Genomic DNA, 16217 nt, shown 5'->3' on the forward strand with positions numbered 1-16217 from the left:
CATTGAATTTATGGTCCGAGAAATATAAAACTCCTGAAGTTAACATTTGACTGACAGTGGCATTGCTTGTCATGAAGTCTGTCCAAAGCAGTGCTAGGGTTTAATGACAAAGCCTATCGTGTGTGAAGTTTCTGTCCACTTTGCCCATTTGTTCCAGGCAGGAGAGGGAACCACCGACCCCAGCGAGGCCACCTCTCTTTGCCATATCCTGCTGACTGCTAACTGTCAGTAATGACAGCTGTTTTCTAAGGTGTGGCCACCAAAGCAAATGATGTTCAGCAAAACCCTCCAAAGCCCTCTCCCAAACCACTGCCTCTCCCTCCTCACACCTTTCTGACAGTTAAAACCAGGCTCCCAGGAATTAATGGACTCAATCTCAATCCCTCATTTACTTATGGTTTCTATTTTTTCCTAGAAATGACACAAACATACAAATGTGTAAAGGCTTACCTCAAGCATGCCTGAGCACTTAAAGCTCTAAGATGGGGGGGGGGGGGGGGGGGGGGGGGGGGAGGGAAAGCTGAAAGCAACCCAGGAGTGACCTACAAAGATAATATTGTTCTTCCCAGATGCTCAGAACAGGATAGAAGGAAGGCACGGGGCCCAAGCTCACCACCTGCACATTACAATTATATGTGAACCAGCAACAAAACTGTGTACCTGATGGACTGCATCCAGATTTTGCCTACCTCCTTCAGTAAGACTCCCTAGTACCCAGAGCATAAGGCAATTTAATGGCAAATCCAGAAAGGATAATAAACAGATATATCAGCTTCTTTACTATAAACCAGTTCAAATATAGCACAGAGCTCTATTTCTCAAAATATCAGTTGAGCAATGACAAATTGAAAGCAACTGTGCCCCGACATCAGAAGAGAACTGCTCCTGATTGCGCAGCCCAGGGTGAGCTGCTCGATTACTGTGTGTCAGGACAAAGTGCAGCTCCTCCTGGGACTCTGACAAAAGCTCTTCTGAAATTTCCCCTGAAAAGCTATGAGGAACTTCTCCTTGTGCTGCATAAATATTTAGTACATTTTAAGACTTCCATGACTGAAGCACTGTTTAATAAAAAAAAAAAAAAAAAAAAGAAAAAGATCTTAACGAGACAGATTTTACAGCCAGAACTATTATGCACAATAAACTAACCTGCAGACATTTTCTACATCAAAGCTCGTTAGCTTTCATTATATACAAACATGCTGTTTCCTATGGTGAAGATGTTTAAACTACATGAGCCAGGCGTATTTTTTTTTTTTTAATAAAACCAGAGCTGCTGTATTACATAAAACCTCAGCATCTTAATGTTCTCCTCAAGCGCAAAGTCTTCAAAATCAGCAACTGTAAATGGTCCTGACATTCACTGGTTTTATAGAGGGTTGCTCCCAACTACCATAAATTAGACTAATTAACCCACATAAAATGTTTTAAATGCCAGAATAGAGGGGAAGTGAATTATTTCATCTGAATAAAAATGTATTTCCTACATAGCATACTATTTTAGAAGTGATTAGAGTGCCTTGAAGACATCTTGACTGGAATTAATTCTACTATTGGAAGACTTAATTCTTAGAACAGTGCTAAGTACAACAGCAGTTGGCTTCGCTGCTTCCCCTTCCTTACTGCAAGGGACTGTGAACTCTAAACAAATGGTGTGGAAATTCGCATAACTCAGATGAAGGCTCATACCACAAAGGCCTTAATTACTGAAGAAATACAAGTGACCTTGTGACTACAAGGCTTTTCTGTGATGTATCCAGTTGTTTAATAAGATCCAAATATGACTTCAGCAAAATAACCTTTTTTGAACACTGAGAATCAATGCCATTAAAAAGCGCAATAAACAGAGAATATGTTCCTTTCCTCCCTCACACTCCAAGTTTATGTTATCAAAATACAGTTCTAGTCACAGAACAACAATTCCTTTGACCGAGGCCACAGCGCTGCAGAGATGCACCCCAAGCACGCAGTCACTGAAGTGCAAAGGCAAGCCAGCCTCTCACAGGCGGCGGGCAGGGCTGACATGATTTAGCCATCCAAACCAAGCCCCAAGTGGGAACACCAGCAAGGCACAGACAGAAACAGGCTCATTTATGTCGTGCTGCCATAAAATGACCGCAGCAGTATCAATCGTATATAGAAAGGTGACCAGAAAATATGAACGCACAAGCACCTCATAAAAGTACTTTTATTGCACAGCCCTGTAGGAGCTGGAAGAATACTGCACAACCCCCTGGGCTAATCCTTTATCTCCTCTTCTCCTTCTGAGAACCTGAATCTTTCCTATGAGCACCAGACAATAGGTGACAACACCCAACATCCTTACACATCTTTTCCTCTTTCCAGAGGGAAAGGACTCTTCCTGGGAAAGACTTGGACAACATTATTTGCAATGCCCACAGTACCAACTCCTCACTGTGTTTATATAGGAGCAACTGCAAGAGAAATGCATCTATATGAGAAACTGCATCTAGAAACTCTAAGATCCTGAGAACTATCTTCAATTTCTATTCCACAAATAAAACGAGGACTTTTACAGCCTTCCTATTTTATTCCAAGTTTCTCTCCAAACCCCTTCCCTCATCCTCACAACAACTCAAAGGCCTTTGCAAAGCACTTTATAAGCAAGAGATTTAACTGGAGGATAAATGCAACTTTATTTCAAGAAGATTATGCAAACTGAAAAGCAAATGGCCAACAAGTTCTACTCAGTAAAGGATTGAAAGACAGAGAAATGTGATAAGCTTGGCAGGAGAGAGCATAACTCTCACAGAATAAAAATTAAGGTTTTTCAGCCATTTCAATGCCATTTCTTGCTCTGCCACCTCAGTAAAGAGCACCTCAGTTTTGCTCTGCAACATTCAGTAAATTCTATTCAGTACTAAATTCAACATATGCTAGGTATCTGTTAGGCTGTTTTGCATGCTTTATGCAGTGTTGTTTCCAAAAAAAACATTTCAGTAATTTGTAGTGCTAAGAAAAACAACTATTTACACCCAAACCAAGTGACTGAAAGAAGCCTCTACCTTCCCAGTAAAGCACAGGCATTATTCAGTCCCCATTCTTCCAGTAAAAAAATGAATAGAAAACTCCTGCTGTTCAAGGCAAGTAAATGTATTGTAAATCAATTGACCACTTGCTAGTCTCTGTACAGAAACAAACTGAAAAACATAAGCCAGACTGTGCCAGTCTAGCTGTAAACGGATTTATTTATTTATTTTTAAGAGTGAGTGAGAGAGAGGTGGTCGTGATGCATTCTGAATGCCCATACTGGAGCAGTGTCTTGTTCTAAGATTCCTGTTTTTAAGCACCAGCAAGGAGGTGTAATAGCTCAACTGTATGCAGCCAAAGTTTATTTCAGTTTTCGATTCATTTTTACTGTAGTACTGTCAAAATGAAGTACAAATAAAGCTAACCACTCTATGACTGCATTCAGTACTTAATGTGTCTAAGAGAATGCTGCACTTCCTGAAAAACAACAAAAATTGGTCCAGCAAGCAAACTAAAACTCGATACAGAGCCAAAGATGCTATTGTTCATTCACATTTGTAAGGACAAGTGGGCTTTGCTAACCTAGGTCAGCAAGGAATCTATTTACACAAGGCTGTCACATTTACAGTTGAAGTAGACTTACCTTCAGAGAATCAACTAAGTCATCGACTAGGAAGAGACGTCTCAGCTCTTTGACTGTGCCATTAACATGGCCAAGCACAACATTACTGTATTTCTGAATAAGCTCTTCAGACACGGCTACGTCAGACTCCAAGTAAGCCCTGCAAGACAGAATAGCTTATGAAACTGTACTATAAGAGCTCTGCCAGACAATATCAACATACAGCATGTTAAAATGAGAGAAACCTCACTATACATGGCATGCTAGAAGTATAGAACAGAGCTAACCTAAGTTATTCTTGGAAGGTAAAAGCAAGCCTCAAAAGAGGAAAAACATACCCATATCCTCTTAAAGAGAAAAGAATATAAAGAGTTTCTCTCTCACTACTCTGCTGTGCTAGTGTATTTACAAAGTCACATGCAGTCTTACCCAGTGCCCAGGCAAAAAGGCACACTGGCTAGCACACACGAATGAACAGACAAGGCTAGCGAGTGGCCAAAACAGTTTCCAGCACCTCTGACACGTATACTGCTGTCTATCATGCTAATAAGGCCAACGTACATTTAAAATAAGAGACACAGATGGACAGGCTGGCAGGGGAGGAGGAGATCATTTACTGATTTTGCTACTGCATTAGGAAAAAGAAAGTTCTTAAGGCAACCTGAGACTCTGCTGGACTTGATATTTCTACGTTTCTCAAATAGAAACCATGTCCTACAAAATCAACATATCCATTCATACTGCTAGAAGACGCTTCTGAAATCAGCATCACGCTGTGACAAGTACACTAATAAGGCATGGCAAAATGAGAATTTTTTATTGTTTGCTCAAAAAAACTTCTCACGATTACAGACAGCAATTCTTTTAACAGAAAGATGTACAATTGTGTCTGGTTAAGTGTTCTTTCCACTACACCATGACATTTATCTGTAGTTGTTGTGGCTATGACAATTTAGACCCTTTAAATGAAGAGTAATTTATCTGATTTGTGCATTACAGGGAGAAGGAGTAATGTAGCACAACTATCACAGGGTGCTCATTTTACAGTTACTGCACCTTACCTATTACTTCCAGTTGGGGATTCTGCTTTGGGGTGGGAGGTTATTTTTGTGGTTTTGGTTATCTCCTATTATGCACAGGAGACATATAATGGAGTCTCCTACATATACTAGTAGCTCATCAGCAGGAGATTTGGTACCTGAATCAAAAGGTACATCGATCTCATGGATGTCTCTTCACTGTCAAACTAAATTCAAGCAGAAGCATTCTTCCTGCAGTTGAAAAGCAACCAGGGATGTTGGAAAAGAATGTCTAGAAGCTTCTTACGAATATCATTATTTTTAAAAATAAACTGCTTAAAGAGCACAGAGCAAACCGGATTTCCACTGGGAACTATTCACCCTAATAAGAAACAAAGGCCTTGATGGTTTTGTTTTGTTTTGCAAAAGATATATATGTCATGCTGCTATTCTGAATATTATTGTCAATTGGCCAGATGTATTTTTTTCTAAGATCAATCTAAGCTTGAAAACAAATATTTTTCCCCTCAGAGTTTTGTCCCACTGTTGTTTTAGGTAGAGATTGACTTCTACTGGCTAAATGAGCCACTACATGTAGACAGAGAGGGGGAAAAAAAAAAAATCAAGAAAATATTTTACTTCGTCTTACTAAAGATGAGAGGAAGAAAAAGAATGACTGGAAACACCACAAAATGAGTAAGAGGGCTGTAAATAGGAGGGCAAGCAGGATTTTCTGAAAGATGCAAGGGAAATTCAGACTGAGCCACTTAATTTGTTAAAAAAGGAGAGAAGCAAGAGCAGTGTGGGTTACGGCTGGCAGTGTGGGTTACGGCTGGCATGCACTCTTAGCAATTAGTCTAACCCACCAATATATTTATGTCTCTTAAGATGCAGCTCTGCAATAATGGGCACCACTGTACTCTACAGTTAGAGTATGATTACCAAGCATGCTGCATCCCCCCCTGCAGGGAAGTGCACACATGGTGTACCCCAAGGACTTAGCTCATCACGCAGAACCACTTAAAACCACTTAATCCTACGATTAAACTCCTCAATCCTTAGAAATTTCTTCAGAGTCCAGGTTTCTGGATTTTTTTATCTGGGCAGGCTGCAATGAACCTGGATTCTGCTGATCACAAGGCAGCCTTCCATATGGAGAACACAGCTCTGCTGTTACATGCTAATATATAATTTAAAGAGTATCCTGAAGTTTCAAAAAGATACAAGTACCCCCTACTACATTTATTCTATTTTTTTACTAAATAAATTGCACTGGAAGTGCTGAAGTAATATTTACATTTTGTACATCATCTGCCACTGGTTCACATTCTGAAGACTACACCACTCCAAAATGCACACATTATTCCATTAGGCTGGAATATGTTTTTTTGTTGTTCTTTTTTTAAATGCAAATTAGGACACTCTAGCAGTGCCAGGAAAATCCCCTGTACCAAGCATTCAATTCATTTGCTTTTCCACTGTATTTGCCTCCTGAGAAAAACTGAAAGCAGTGTAGTCGTAGGCTGGGTGACAGATTTTTCAGTACAGAGGCTATTTACATTATTATGCAACATAGTATGGCATATGTCATTTACTGCTCATAACAGCACCAACAGTGCTGCGCCCCAAAACAACATACATTTTTTCTTAATTATAAGAAAAACCTCACCTAAACGGGTGGCCTTCATCGGACTTTTGGATTGCCTGGATGACTCCCTTGTATATCCTAAAGCTGATGGTCACAGAAAGCAGGGCCAAGGCAATGTAAGCGGTCACGCTCACGATGCTGAACACTGTTAACGAGAGCAGCAGGAACAAGCTGGCACCAAACACCACTCCTGTCTTCTTAATGTCTCGCCAGTAAAGGAGGTCAACAACTAAAAATTAAAAAAGATAAGAAATTAGTACAAGATACCTTTTGCATCCATATGAAAACAGAGAATGTCATTCACTTGACTGCTGAGAGTCATCACGAATGGAACTCGCAATCACTATCAAATGAGAGCTGAAATTACAACTAGAAATAGGTTATTGTAGCACTGCTTTTGCATTGGACTTCAGATTATTGGGATTATTGATGTTCGGATTACCTGAAATGTAATTGCTAAAATTTAAGAACAATTCTGCCCCTAAGCGATGTCAGAATTAATCTCTTCACCTGCAGTGCTGTGCTGTGCATAAGAACCACAGCAGTTTGTGCTTCATTTAATTTTATTTTTGTGGAGGCCACTTACTGAAGAGGTTAATTCTGATTCCCTGTTAGGACAAATGACACAGACATTAACAGATCCCTATGCCATGGTATCATTGCAAGTCCAACAGAGGCAAAGGCATCAACAGTTTGTTTTGTTTCCTTTTGACTGAAGAAGTTCCCTTGGGAGTATATGGTGTTGTGACAGAATGAGCCATTAAGAGAGACTAACCACACTCTAATTTCAATTCAGGACAAATCTGCTGTGCTACAAATGCAAAATACTCATTTATAAACCAAGTTTATTTTTTCCCTAAGTGACTGTCAGCTGAGAATGCTGTATTATGCCATTTTCAGCATCACCTTTTAAAGCAAACTACACCCTTGCGTAAGTCATAGGTAATGGCTTAGTGCATCAATTGCAGGCTTGTTTTTGTTTGGTTTTGGGGGGGGATGGGGGGGAAGTTTGTTAAAAAATTTGTTCATGAAATCCACCAAACACATTCTCCATTGTACACAACTGTGCGGGATCACCTAGTCTGGTCTAGTTTTGTACTGCATGGTGAGATAACACAACAAAATTCACTCTTCATGGTTTCTACTTCCACAGCTGATTAGGCTTCACGAGAATAAATTCCTCTTCTGCATCAAAACTGCTTGTTAATAGTGGTAATGTAAGAGCTATTAAATGCAGAACTCAAGACAAATTACGAACAATTACTACTGTTACAACACAATCTTAGTAATCCTGTCCTGAACATTGCAGAAGTTAACTGTAAAATAGTGTATCACAATTCAGAACAGGATTCTTACTCTAAATTCCTGTAAACAAAGCAATTCAAAAACAGTACGATTATTATTTCTTGCAGGATGAAAGTGTGCTAATGCACCAACATTAAACAACTTAGTAGACTCTTTAGGGCAACAACTACATAATCCTTTTGTAGGTACAACACAACAACGCCACTGGAGCAATTTCACATGTTTCAGAAGCTGACGTCCTTTCTTAATTATTTCTGTAGGGAAACCACATTGAGCAGCAGGCACTGCAAAAACGAGAACTCTGGTGAGAAACATAGGGAAGCCATTTTCGTAATGCTAAATATTTTATCTAAATATTTAAATTACTGTATTGGTAGAAATTTCATCAAGCTCTACAGTCGGGTTATAGTTACACAAAGACTTTAAATTTGTCATAAGCCAAAACTGCTTTTGAAAGAAACAGTCTCAGCCCTCCTCCACTCAAGTCCCATTACTTTCTTCTGCAGGGCCATGCACAGAACTAGCCTGGCTCTCTGCACACAGCCAACAACCAGTGGGACAAATACAACAACACACCAACGAAGCAGTCGGCCAGATCAGATTCTGGATGCGGTTCACCACGTGACCCCACAGACATATGGGGTGAGAGATAGAGCAGCCGACCAAAGGAGGTGACACTGCTGCTCTCAGAACAGCATCAGTTTAAAGTCCTCGTCGAATTGCAGCCCAGCGTAGAGACCCGGTACTCATCTGGGTCTCTTCGTGCTACACAGCTGCACTGCTATCTTCCCTGTCAAACAAATGAAGCTCTAAGCCAAGGCAAGACAAGTACTTTTATTTACTATTTGTAAAAATCAATCAAACAAAAAGTAAGTCTCAGTAAAATTCCTTTGGTATGAACTATAAACCCTACATTGAACAACTTTTTATTTGGTTTGTTTGTCTCTAATCACAGAAGTGTCTGTCCAGGTCTCTGTACACCTTACATGAGTGAGTTCAGCATGCAGAAGTTGGCTAGGGATGAAGCTGTGAGCATGGCCTACAAAACACTGGGAACTGAAGAGCCCTTCCAAAACCGAGCCGTAAGTATCCCCAACGCTTGGGTGAGATTTTCAAAAATCGTCTTGACAAAAAAACATTCGTGGACATTTTGCTCCTAAATCATGCAAAAATCTTTGATTTTTCACCCTGAGTATTTGCTTCAGATACTGAAACTATATTTAGTTTTAAATGGTGCAATTTGAGCATCCATACATTAATATTAGGGTGACGCTCATGTGACACACTAAGCATGGCCATATTCTCCTTCCGCAGATGGCATTAGCTCTATCAATGCCATACTCCCTTCTCTGTAACACAATTTTAAAGCATCTACGCTGGTAGATGGTTCTTCCTGCTTCATAGGAAACCATGTGTTACAACTGGTAGCGTGTTATACCTGAACCCAGTTATAAAAATGTGAAGACAATAATTCATCTGTATGACAGTTTCCAAAATGGGAGAAATAAAGACAAATTGCTGGAATTAAAGCACACCATAAACACCAAATGGCTTCCAGCAACCTATCTTCAAGTCTTTTGTTCTCAGTAATAAGAAAAATCCCCAAGCTAGGACCTCCCAGACCACAGTTAAGCTGCACAAGAAGACTTTTCCCCGTCACTCTGTCTCCACTCCATTTGGAGAACGACCAAATCAACCTCCATGTCACGACATGTGTATCTTGTTTCATAGTGAATTCTTCAAAGGGAAATTTGGTGTTATATATCACCTGAAAAATGGAATTGTAATTTTTAGTCCAGAGACTAAATGGTGAAATTGATTTATTTTTTTTCCCAATTGATCTGAAACAGGTATTTGCATTTCTTTCTAAAGTAAAAGAAAAGGTTAAAAGCATTACTATAAGCAGCTTTCTGGTGTTAACTTAAACATAAGATATTCACAGCAGATTAAAAAAAAACAAACAAAAAAATGACTCCCAAGAACAGCACTGCCGAGCATGCCTCTTCTCACTGAAACTGTTTTAAGCTGTATTTTATACAACACGAACTATAATCTCATGCATTTAATGCAAGTATTCCAGGCCTATTCTAAAGCAAGAACAGCTGCCTACATTTGGTAAGCACGAACTGTCACTTGGCATATCTAAAAATAGTACTGCTAGCATCCGTGCCTTACATGCAGAACTCATCCAATTACATTTTGCTTATAAAGCAAGTGCCGTGATAGCAGGTTTATCACTGTATTTTTGAAGTATCTGCTTTCTTTCACAGACATTTATCTTAAAACGGAATCATTGTATACAGTTTTTTGATGACAAAAAATAGTGGTTTAATATATTTAACCTGACAATCCTCTTTAAAAAAAAAAAAAACACGAACCGAGTAATCCACTCTTTTTTTAGAAAGAGAAATTAAAAGCCTCAAGATCTACAACAGAGCTTAACTCACACGCATGAAACAAACCAAAAAAAAAAACAGGGGGGGACTAACCAATTTTGGCATCCATCTTGAGTTTGCTTGCATGCACCCAGATCTTGTACAGCTGACTACCCAGCGCCTTTTCACTTCCTGCTGGGGCGTTCAAAGGTCAGCAGATATACGCAACTGCCTGCCTGCTGGCTGCGTCTCGCTGCGAGCGCGAAATCTCGCAGGCAGGAGCAGGAGGCTGGCAGCCCGCAGCCAGGAGCCGCCCCTCTCCAAGTCCTTGGAACGCAGCTGCCAGGCAGAGATGCGTGCCTACAATGAACAACTACCCTGCACGCAGCCTTTAAGAACAAACAAACAAAGGGCTTCAGCACCATATAAAGACTATTTGTCTAACGGGAGAATGAAGATTTTAAAAAAAACGCAAGCAGCGTGTGATTTACAAGCATTGGGTGAACAACAGCCGTTACACTAGAATCTTTCTGTAATCTGAAACACAAGCAGAAAATCCTTATATTCTTCAAATAATAGTCAAAATAGCTTAGACACATAAATAGAAGCCTTTTCTGGATCAAGTTAAGAAGAGCGTTGTACTAACACAGAAGTTGAATACAAGCACTGAGAACAAGCAGCTCCCAAATGCATCTATGGTGCTAAAGGACAACTGTCATCATGACCATGAGGACCACAGTAGGTAAATTGCTGCCAATTTCTTTTCAGAGCAGCACTTTCCAGCTCCTTTAATTAAACTTCTTATTCACTTATGACAGTGATTTCACATTTCCACAGATCCTTCGTGAAGAGTACCTGGCAGGCGAGGTCTGAAGCCACATTTCTCTTCCCAAGCTTGATCAAGCAGCTGTGGGGGCAGACTGGGCTGGAAAACCCCAGCCCCAGCGAGAAGTCAGGAGTGGAGCAGCGAGCAGCCAGCCCATAGCCCTGCAGAGCCCTAGAGCACTCACCTCTGGGGAGCAGCTCAGGTTCAGACCCAGAGGCACCCCAAAAAACTGGTCATTAGTTTGGAGGGCCTGCTGGAAAAGACATCTGCGTGAAAGGGAAGCCTGTGCTTCTCCTTGCTGCAGGAAGGCAGCTAGAAGGACACTACTTGCTGCTGGTGATGGAGTGGCAGGAATGCTAACCTGGAGACACTGCAAGCAGCACGCAGTCAGAGAGTGATGTTACACCCAGGTAACCAAACCAGAGCAGATCCCTGACCTTACAGTCCTGCCAGATATTGCCTACGTACTGAAATACCCCACCTGAAGCAATTTCAATCACACTACAGAGAAGGTCTTAAATGCGTCCCAATGGGTGGTCAAAGCCTTCCAAGCACAGGCCCCATTAGCACACTCGAGTTTCACATTTTAAAGACTTTCCACATCAAAATGACAAGGTTACCTTTTTTTTTTTTTTTTCCCTCCAAGTTGTGGTTGCCATTGTAAGCAGGAGCAGTTACAGAGGGGGCTACTTTACCCTGATCAGATGCTGGGAGCCAGATGGGTCTTGCGATCACCTTGACCACCAAGTCAGCAAACACCAAACCAGCCCCAAGCTGCAAACACAGTGTGGTCATGGCATGACTGCATGTGGTGCCAAGCTTGTGGGGCCAGCTCCAACCCACAGAGCCTTCCCTGCCCTGAGGAGAGGCACTACAAAGAAGCACCAAGTCCAGCGGGACCGACGGGTCTACCTGCAGCCCAAAGGTCAGTCGGTGAGCCTGGATCATATACACCTTTCAGACCTGGCACATCTGCCCCACAATCCGCAGCAATGAAAAAAAGATACAGATTCCACAAAGTACATGCTAGAATGAAAATAAAGTCCAACACTACCGGGTTACCCACCCCACAAATGCAAAGACTATCTAACAGTTTTAATTGAGCCACTGCAGTACGTTTTCTTTCATTTCTACTTAATCGTACACCCACAGATGCATGCCCTCATGCACAACATACGAACTGAGGAAACCATTTTGAAGTCCTGTTTACTCCTCATGAAATTTTTAAAAATCAAAGGCTGCATGAGCCTATGCAACCCTTTCCACCTTTTATGAAATCTGAACCAGAACTCAGAGATATTTTCAGTATACAAATCAAAAATGATAAAATAAAATACTCCTGGGATATCCTGGGTGTACAGCTGTGGTGTTCATCCTATATTACCATTATTCAGCGATTAAAACCTGACAACCCATTGAAATTATTAAAAAATAATAATCCATTCTAGACACTTCGGTACTGATTACTCCATGGGGGCTGTCTTTAAATGTGCTAAAAATAAAAGTGTTGCCATCCCCAGGGTAAACTTATTTCACCCTGCTTATCTCGATGATCAATAGCACAGGTTAGGGAAGTTTACCACTATCACTGTGCTGCTTTCTCAATTACTACAGCTGTACCAGAAGAAACATGCATATCAAAAACAAGTTTAAGATTATTTTAAGTAGAAAGTAGTGCTCTAGGTGGAAAATCTATGAACCATACTTTTGGCTCTTCTCTGATTTTAGATTTGATTGTTACTTCATTTTTTAAAGTTTATTTTTAAGCCTGGAAAAAAGCATGTTGCAATATTTGCTTCCATATTTATTTTGTGGCAAGGCGAATAGTGTCATAGATCCCTGAACTTTACCCATCATTTTCCACACCGCTGGAGCCTGACCTAACAAAGTAAGAAAACATGAAAGAGGACTTCTTCATCTCTTCATAAATAAATCTTAACAGAAACCACACTGCACAGTCACAAAAGGAGAGGAACCAGACTGTTCTGCTTCCCCAGAAAACCTTCTTGCTCTGCTTCCATTTTCTTACAGACCCTGACTATACCAGTTGTATTATAATTAAACCTCAAAGCAGTAGGGACTTCCTTGGAGGGAGAAACAGGCACGAAAACAGCTTCCTCCACCTAACGGGATGCCGTTCTGTAAGAACAAGAAGAGGAATTTAAAACACTTCTTCAAACCAGCACAAAACATACGTGAAGGACAGCTTTGGTTTTGCTTTGCCCATTTGTTACCACTCCCAGGACATGCTCATCAGGTCCACGCTTTGCATAGAAGCCCGCAGACCCCAGGCCACTGGCCTCCCCACAGCTCATCTCCCCTCCATGCAGTAGCAGCTCACAGCTTACAGCGCTTGGCGTAACCCCCTGAGTACCCTCCTGTGCGATAAAGGCACGCTCATGATTGACAACTCATTAATTTTAATCCAAGAAAGACTCTATTATTCTCAAGGCCTTGAATTCTGGGTTAGGAAACGCCTGCTTTCGGTTGCAGTGAGGGACGGACTACAGCCAATCCTGCTCGTTGGGTTGCAAAAGAAAGCCTGAAAATGGGGCCAAAGTGCCCAAAGGTAACTCGTTCAATTTTCACAGAATTCTTCCAACCCCACCCTCTTTTCAGTTTTTTAAACCCAAGAATTTCAGGCCTGACATAGGGAGCGCTGAACATTTAAAATAATTACACATTAATACATATTACAAAACACTGCAGGGTATTTTTTCCTAATATTTTACAGCCCTTTAATGAAAGCTTACAACTGAGAATGGTTGTCTTCAGGGCAAAGAATTTTCACCTGCAGCACTTTTTTTCTACATATTTAAATTTTGATAGAGCATTTTACAGATTCTAGACAGCTGGCAATTTTGCCTGAGGGGGGAAAAAAAAAACAAAAAAACGCAAATTTGAAACAATAGTTTTAAAGAAGAGGAAAACTTCCTAAATACAAGTACCAAGCACGACAGGGACCTTTAAGAAGTTTAGTATCCAGAGATAATTAAAATTTTTTAAAGCTTGTCTTGTTGATAAAGTTTGAAGATTATGTATTTGAATAAGGCTTAAACTCTTACACACTGAGCACTAATCACAGAGATCCACAGAGATTTACAATGGTGATCTCCCATTGGTGGTTACAGGAACAAAGGTCAGCACCACGCTAATTTAAGGCTAGCTACTTATTTACCTGAAACAATTTGATATTAGACCTTTAAGTTCTCAAAATCTAGCACAGTTTTACCTAGAATCCAACAGAATTACAAAAAATCCTAAGCAAACACAATTAACAGTAGACCCCAAACATGGTATATACCAAAGGGAAAAAAAAAAAAACAGCCTGCTATAGCCTGCATGCAATTTCTCCTCATAAAATTACTGAGCTGCATGACCTGCAAACATGAGATTCTTTTGAGCTAATGGTTAATATTATTAAATTATTAATAACCTAGGAATTTCAACAACTAAAATCAGACTATGCTGGTATTTGTGCAATGCATACCAAAATAAGCTGTTCTTTAATACATTCTGTAGGACTGGAGAAGATCTGCAGTGCCACACAAGCTATTTCATCTACATAAATAATTTATTCTTTCTGCATTGCTCATATTTATCCATTCTAACCTACAGCTTTTACAATTTTTACATATACTACAAACAGAACTTACATCTTCAGATACATTTCACCATCAAATACATGCTACAAATACCGTTTGTTAAAAGCAACCCGCAGCATCTTTAGCTTAAAAAAAAAAAAAAAAAAAAAAGGAAAAAAGGTAAAAGAACAAATACCCTTATCCTTCCAACTGCTCGGCTGACTGTCCATCTCTCCCAGTGATCTACCCTCCAGCTGTGATTATCAATTATGCATACCAACAGGACAGCTGCAAGAGGAGAAATCTACAGCCCGGGATGGCAAACATGGGCTTCCCCAGCAGCGTCTGCAGTCTGCTGCTGCACTGGTGCTGCAGGAGGCCGGTCAGCTGACGGCGCGGGGTGTGGAGCACGGCTGACGCAGTGCGAGCTGTAACCAGGCTGCTAACGCTGCTCCGGCACCGAGGCAGGGAGGCAATCCCCGGCTGTTGCAGCCATTTGCTTCTCACTGTTCAACAGAACCGAAAAGATGCAGGGCGGAGGACGAGACCGCCGGCACCCACATGAAGGGAGGCAGCAGCTGGCTCGACCCCACGGAGCAGCACCGGGAGCAGCAGCGGTGCAGCGAGGCTCAGCGCAGGTTAACAGAAGCCAGAGCACCCTAAGCAGCTTTTCACAACGGCGTGGAGCTCCAAGTGGCAATCCAACACAGGAGCATGAACAGATTGCTTTTCAAGCTATGGTTAAAGCACACTCACACATCTGCTCTGTGTAGGCTTTTCCCTCATTTTAAAAACAACTGTCTGGCTGCATATGTGACTAACAGACATCTTTGTAACGCACCTCTCCTGTTAAGTAAAACAAAAAAGCCTAAAGGAAAACACGGTAGGACCTTACCCATGCCTGTAATAAAAGCAAGGGGCTCATGAAGAATACAAGTCTTTTTTGCTGGTATCTTTAGTCGTCATGAACCTTTCAGACATATTTAATTTCAGTGGAGCACAGACAGAACAGCTATCTCGCCCTCTGCCTAATGCCTGCAGACTAACACCTCCTCTTTTAAATCAACATCCTATGTTGTCAGCTACAGATCCGACAATTAAATTTTCCCATCGCTTAAATAAAAATGAGAACAACCCATAGGTTTATACTACTAACGTGTAAGAAGAAATACAAAGTATTGCACAGACATGAGACGAGCAGAAACTAGAAACTCAAAATCTGAAAGAGCTGTGAGATCCATGTTGTCCTTCTGTTTTCCATTCATGTGGAAAAATGTATGGCTTTTCTCTAGCATGGAGTCTCTCTTTAATACTTGTGGCTGTCAAGAAGAAAAAGACACACTAAAAACTCCCCAGTGCTGCTCTAAAACCTCTTAAAAAAACGATAAGCTATTTTCAAAAGAATGAGAAAAGGGCATTCAGACATCTCCATGGAAATCCTGCAGAATGGCTGGGATGGGGATGCTGATCGCTCCATAAAGAGCCACTTTTAGTTTTCCAGTAGAAGAGACAATCTCACGTGGAGAAAGATTACCACAAAATTAACTGAAAACCCTATATATTGCTTCAATTACTACACAGATTTAAAGATCTTTTTATGGCATAATTGGTTACGTTCATTTTTAATTTATAGAAGATAGGCATTTTATTCTCAATTCCAACAGGCAAATCAAAACCCAGACCATAAGAGGGGCATGCGAAATGTACACTTTTCACCCTATAGTGAAAAAGTACAAAACATATCTAAAAACCTGCTTCTGTCTCTGAGCTGAAATTCCCAATAGCAACTAGAAGCCACCAAAAGCTGTGTTTCTCCCCTCACTCTTCAGATAGCTGCACTGTCACAAAAT

The 16217-nt window shown here is 40.8% G+C and overlaps 1 protein-coding gene across 3 annotated transcripts in view; it reads right to left on the reverse strand.

The window, feature by feature from the left end:
* The window catches only part of RTN4 (reticulon 4), a 43442-nt gene that overhangs the window by 5621 nt on the left and 21604 nt on the right, over positions 1-16217 (reverse strand). The window contains exons 1-3 of one of the 3 annotated variants that reach the window (XM_032183837.1): positions 14564-14725; positions 6299-6506; positions 3632-3770 (exon numbers count right to left, since the gene is read on the reverse strand). In XM_032183837.1, the coding sequence (XP_032039728.1) occupies positions 3632-3770; positions 6299-6506; positions 14564-14597 (381 nt within the window). In that variant the 5' untranslated portion in view covers positions 14598-14725. Of the gene's footprint in view, positions 1-3631; positions 3771-6298; positions 6507-10071; positions 10142-14563; positions 14726-16217 lie in introns of those variants that run through there. The other 2 variants (XM_032183838.1, XM_032183836.1) reach the window with 2 other exon arrangements.

Source organism: Aythya fuligula, chromosome 3 (assembly GCF_009819795.1).
Source record: "Aythya fuligula isolate bAytFul2 chromosome 3, bAytFul2.pri, whole genome shotgun sequence".
NCBI lineage: Eukaryota > Metazoa > Chordata > Aves > Anseriformes > Anatidae > Aythya > Aythya fuligula.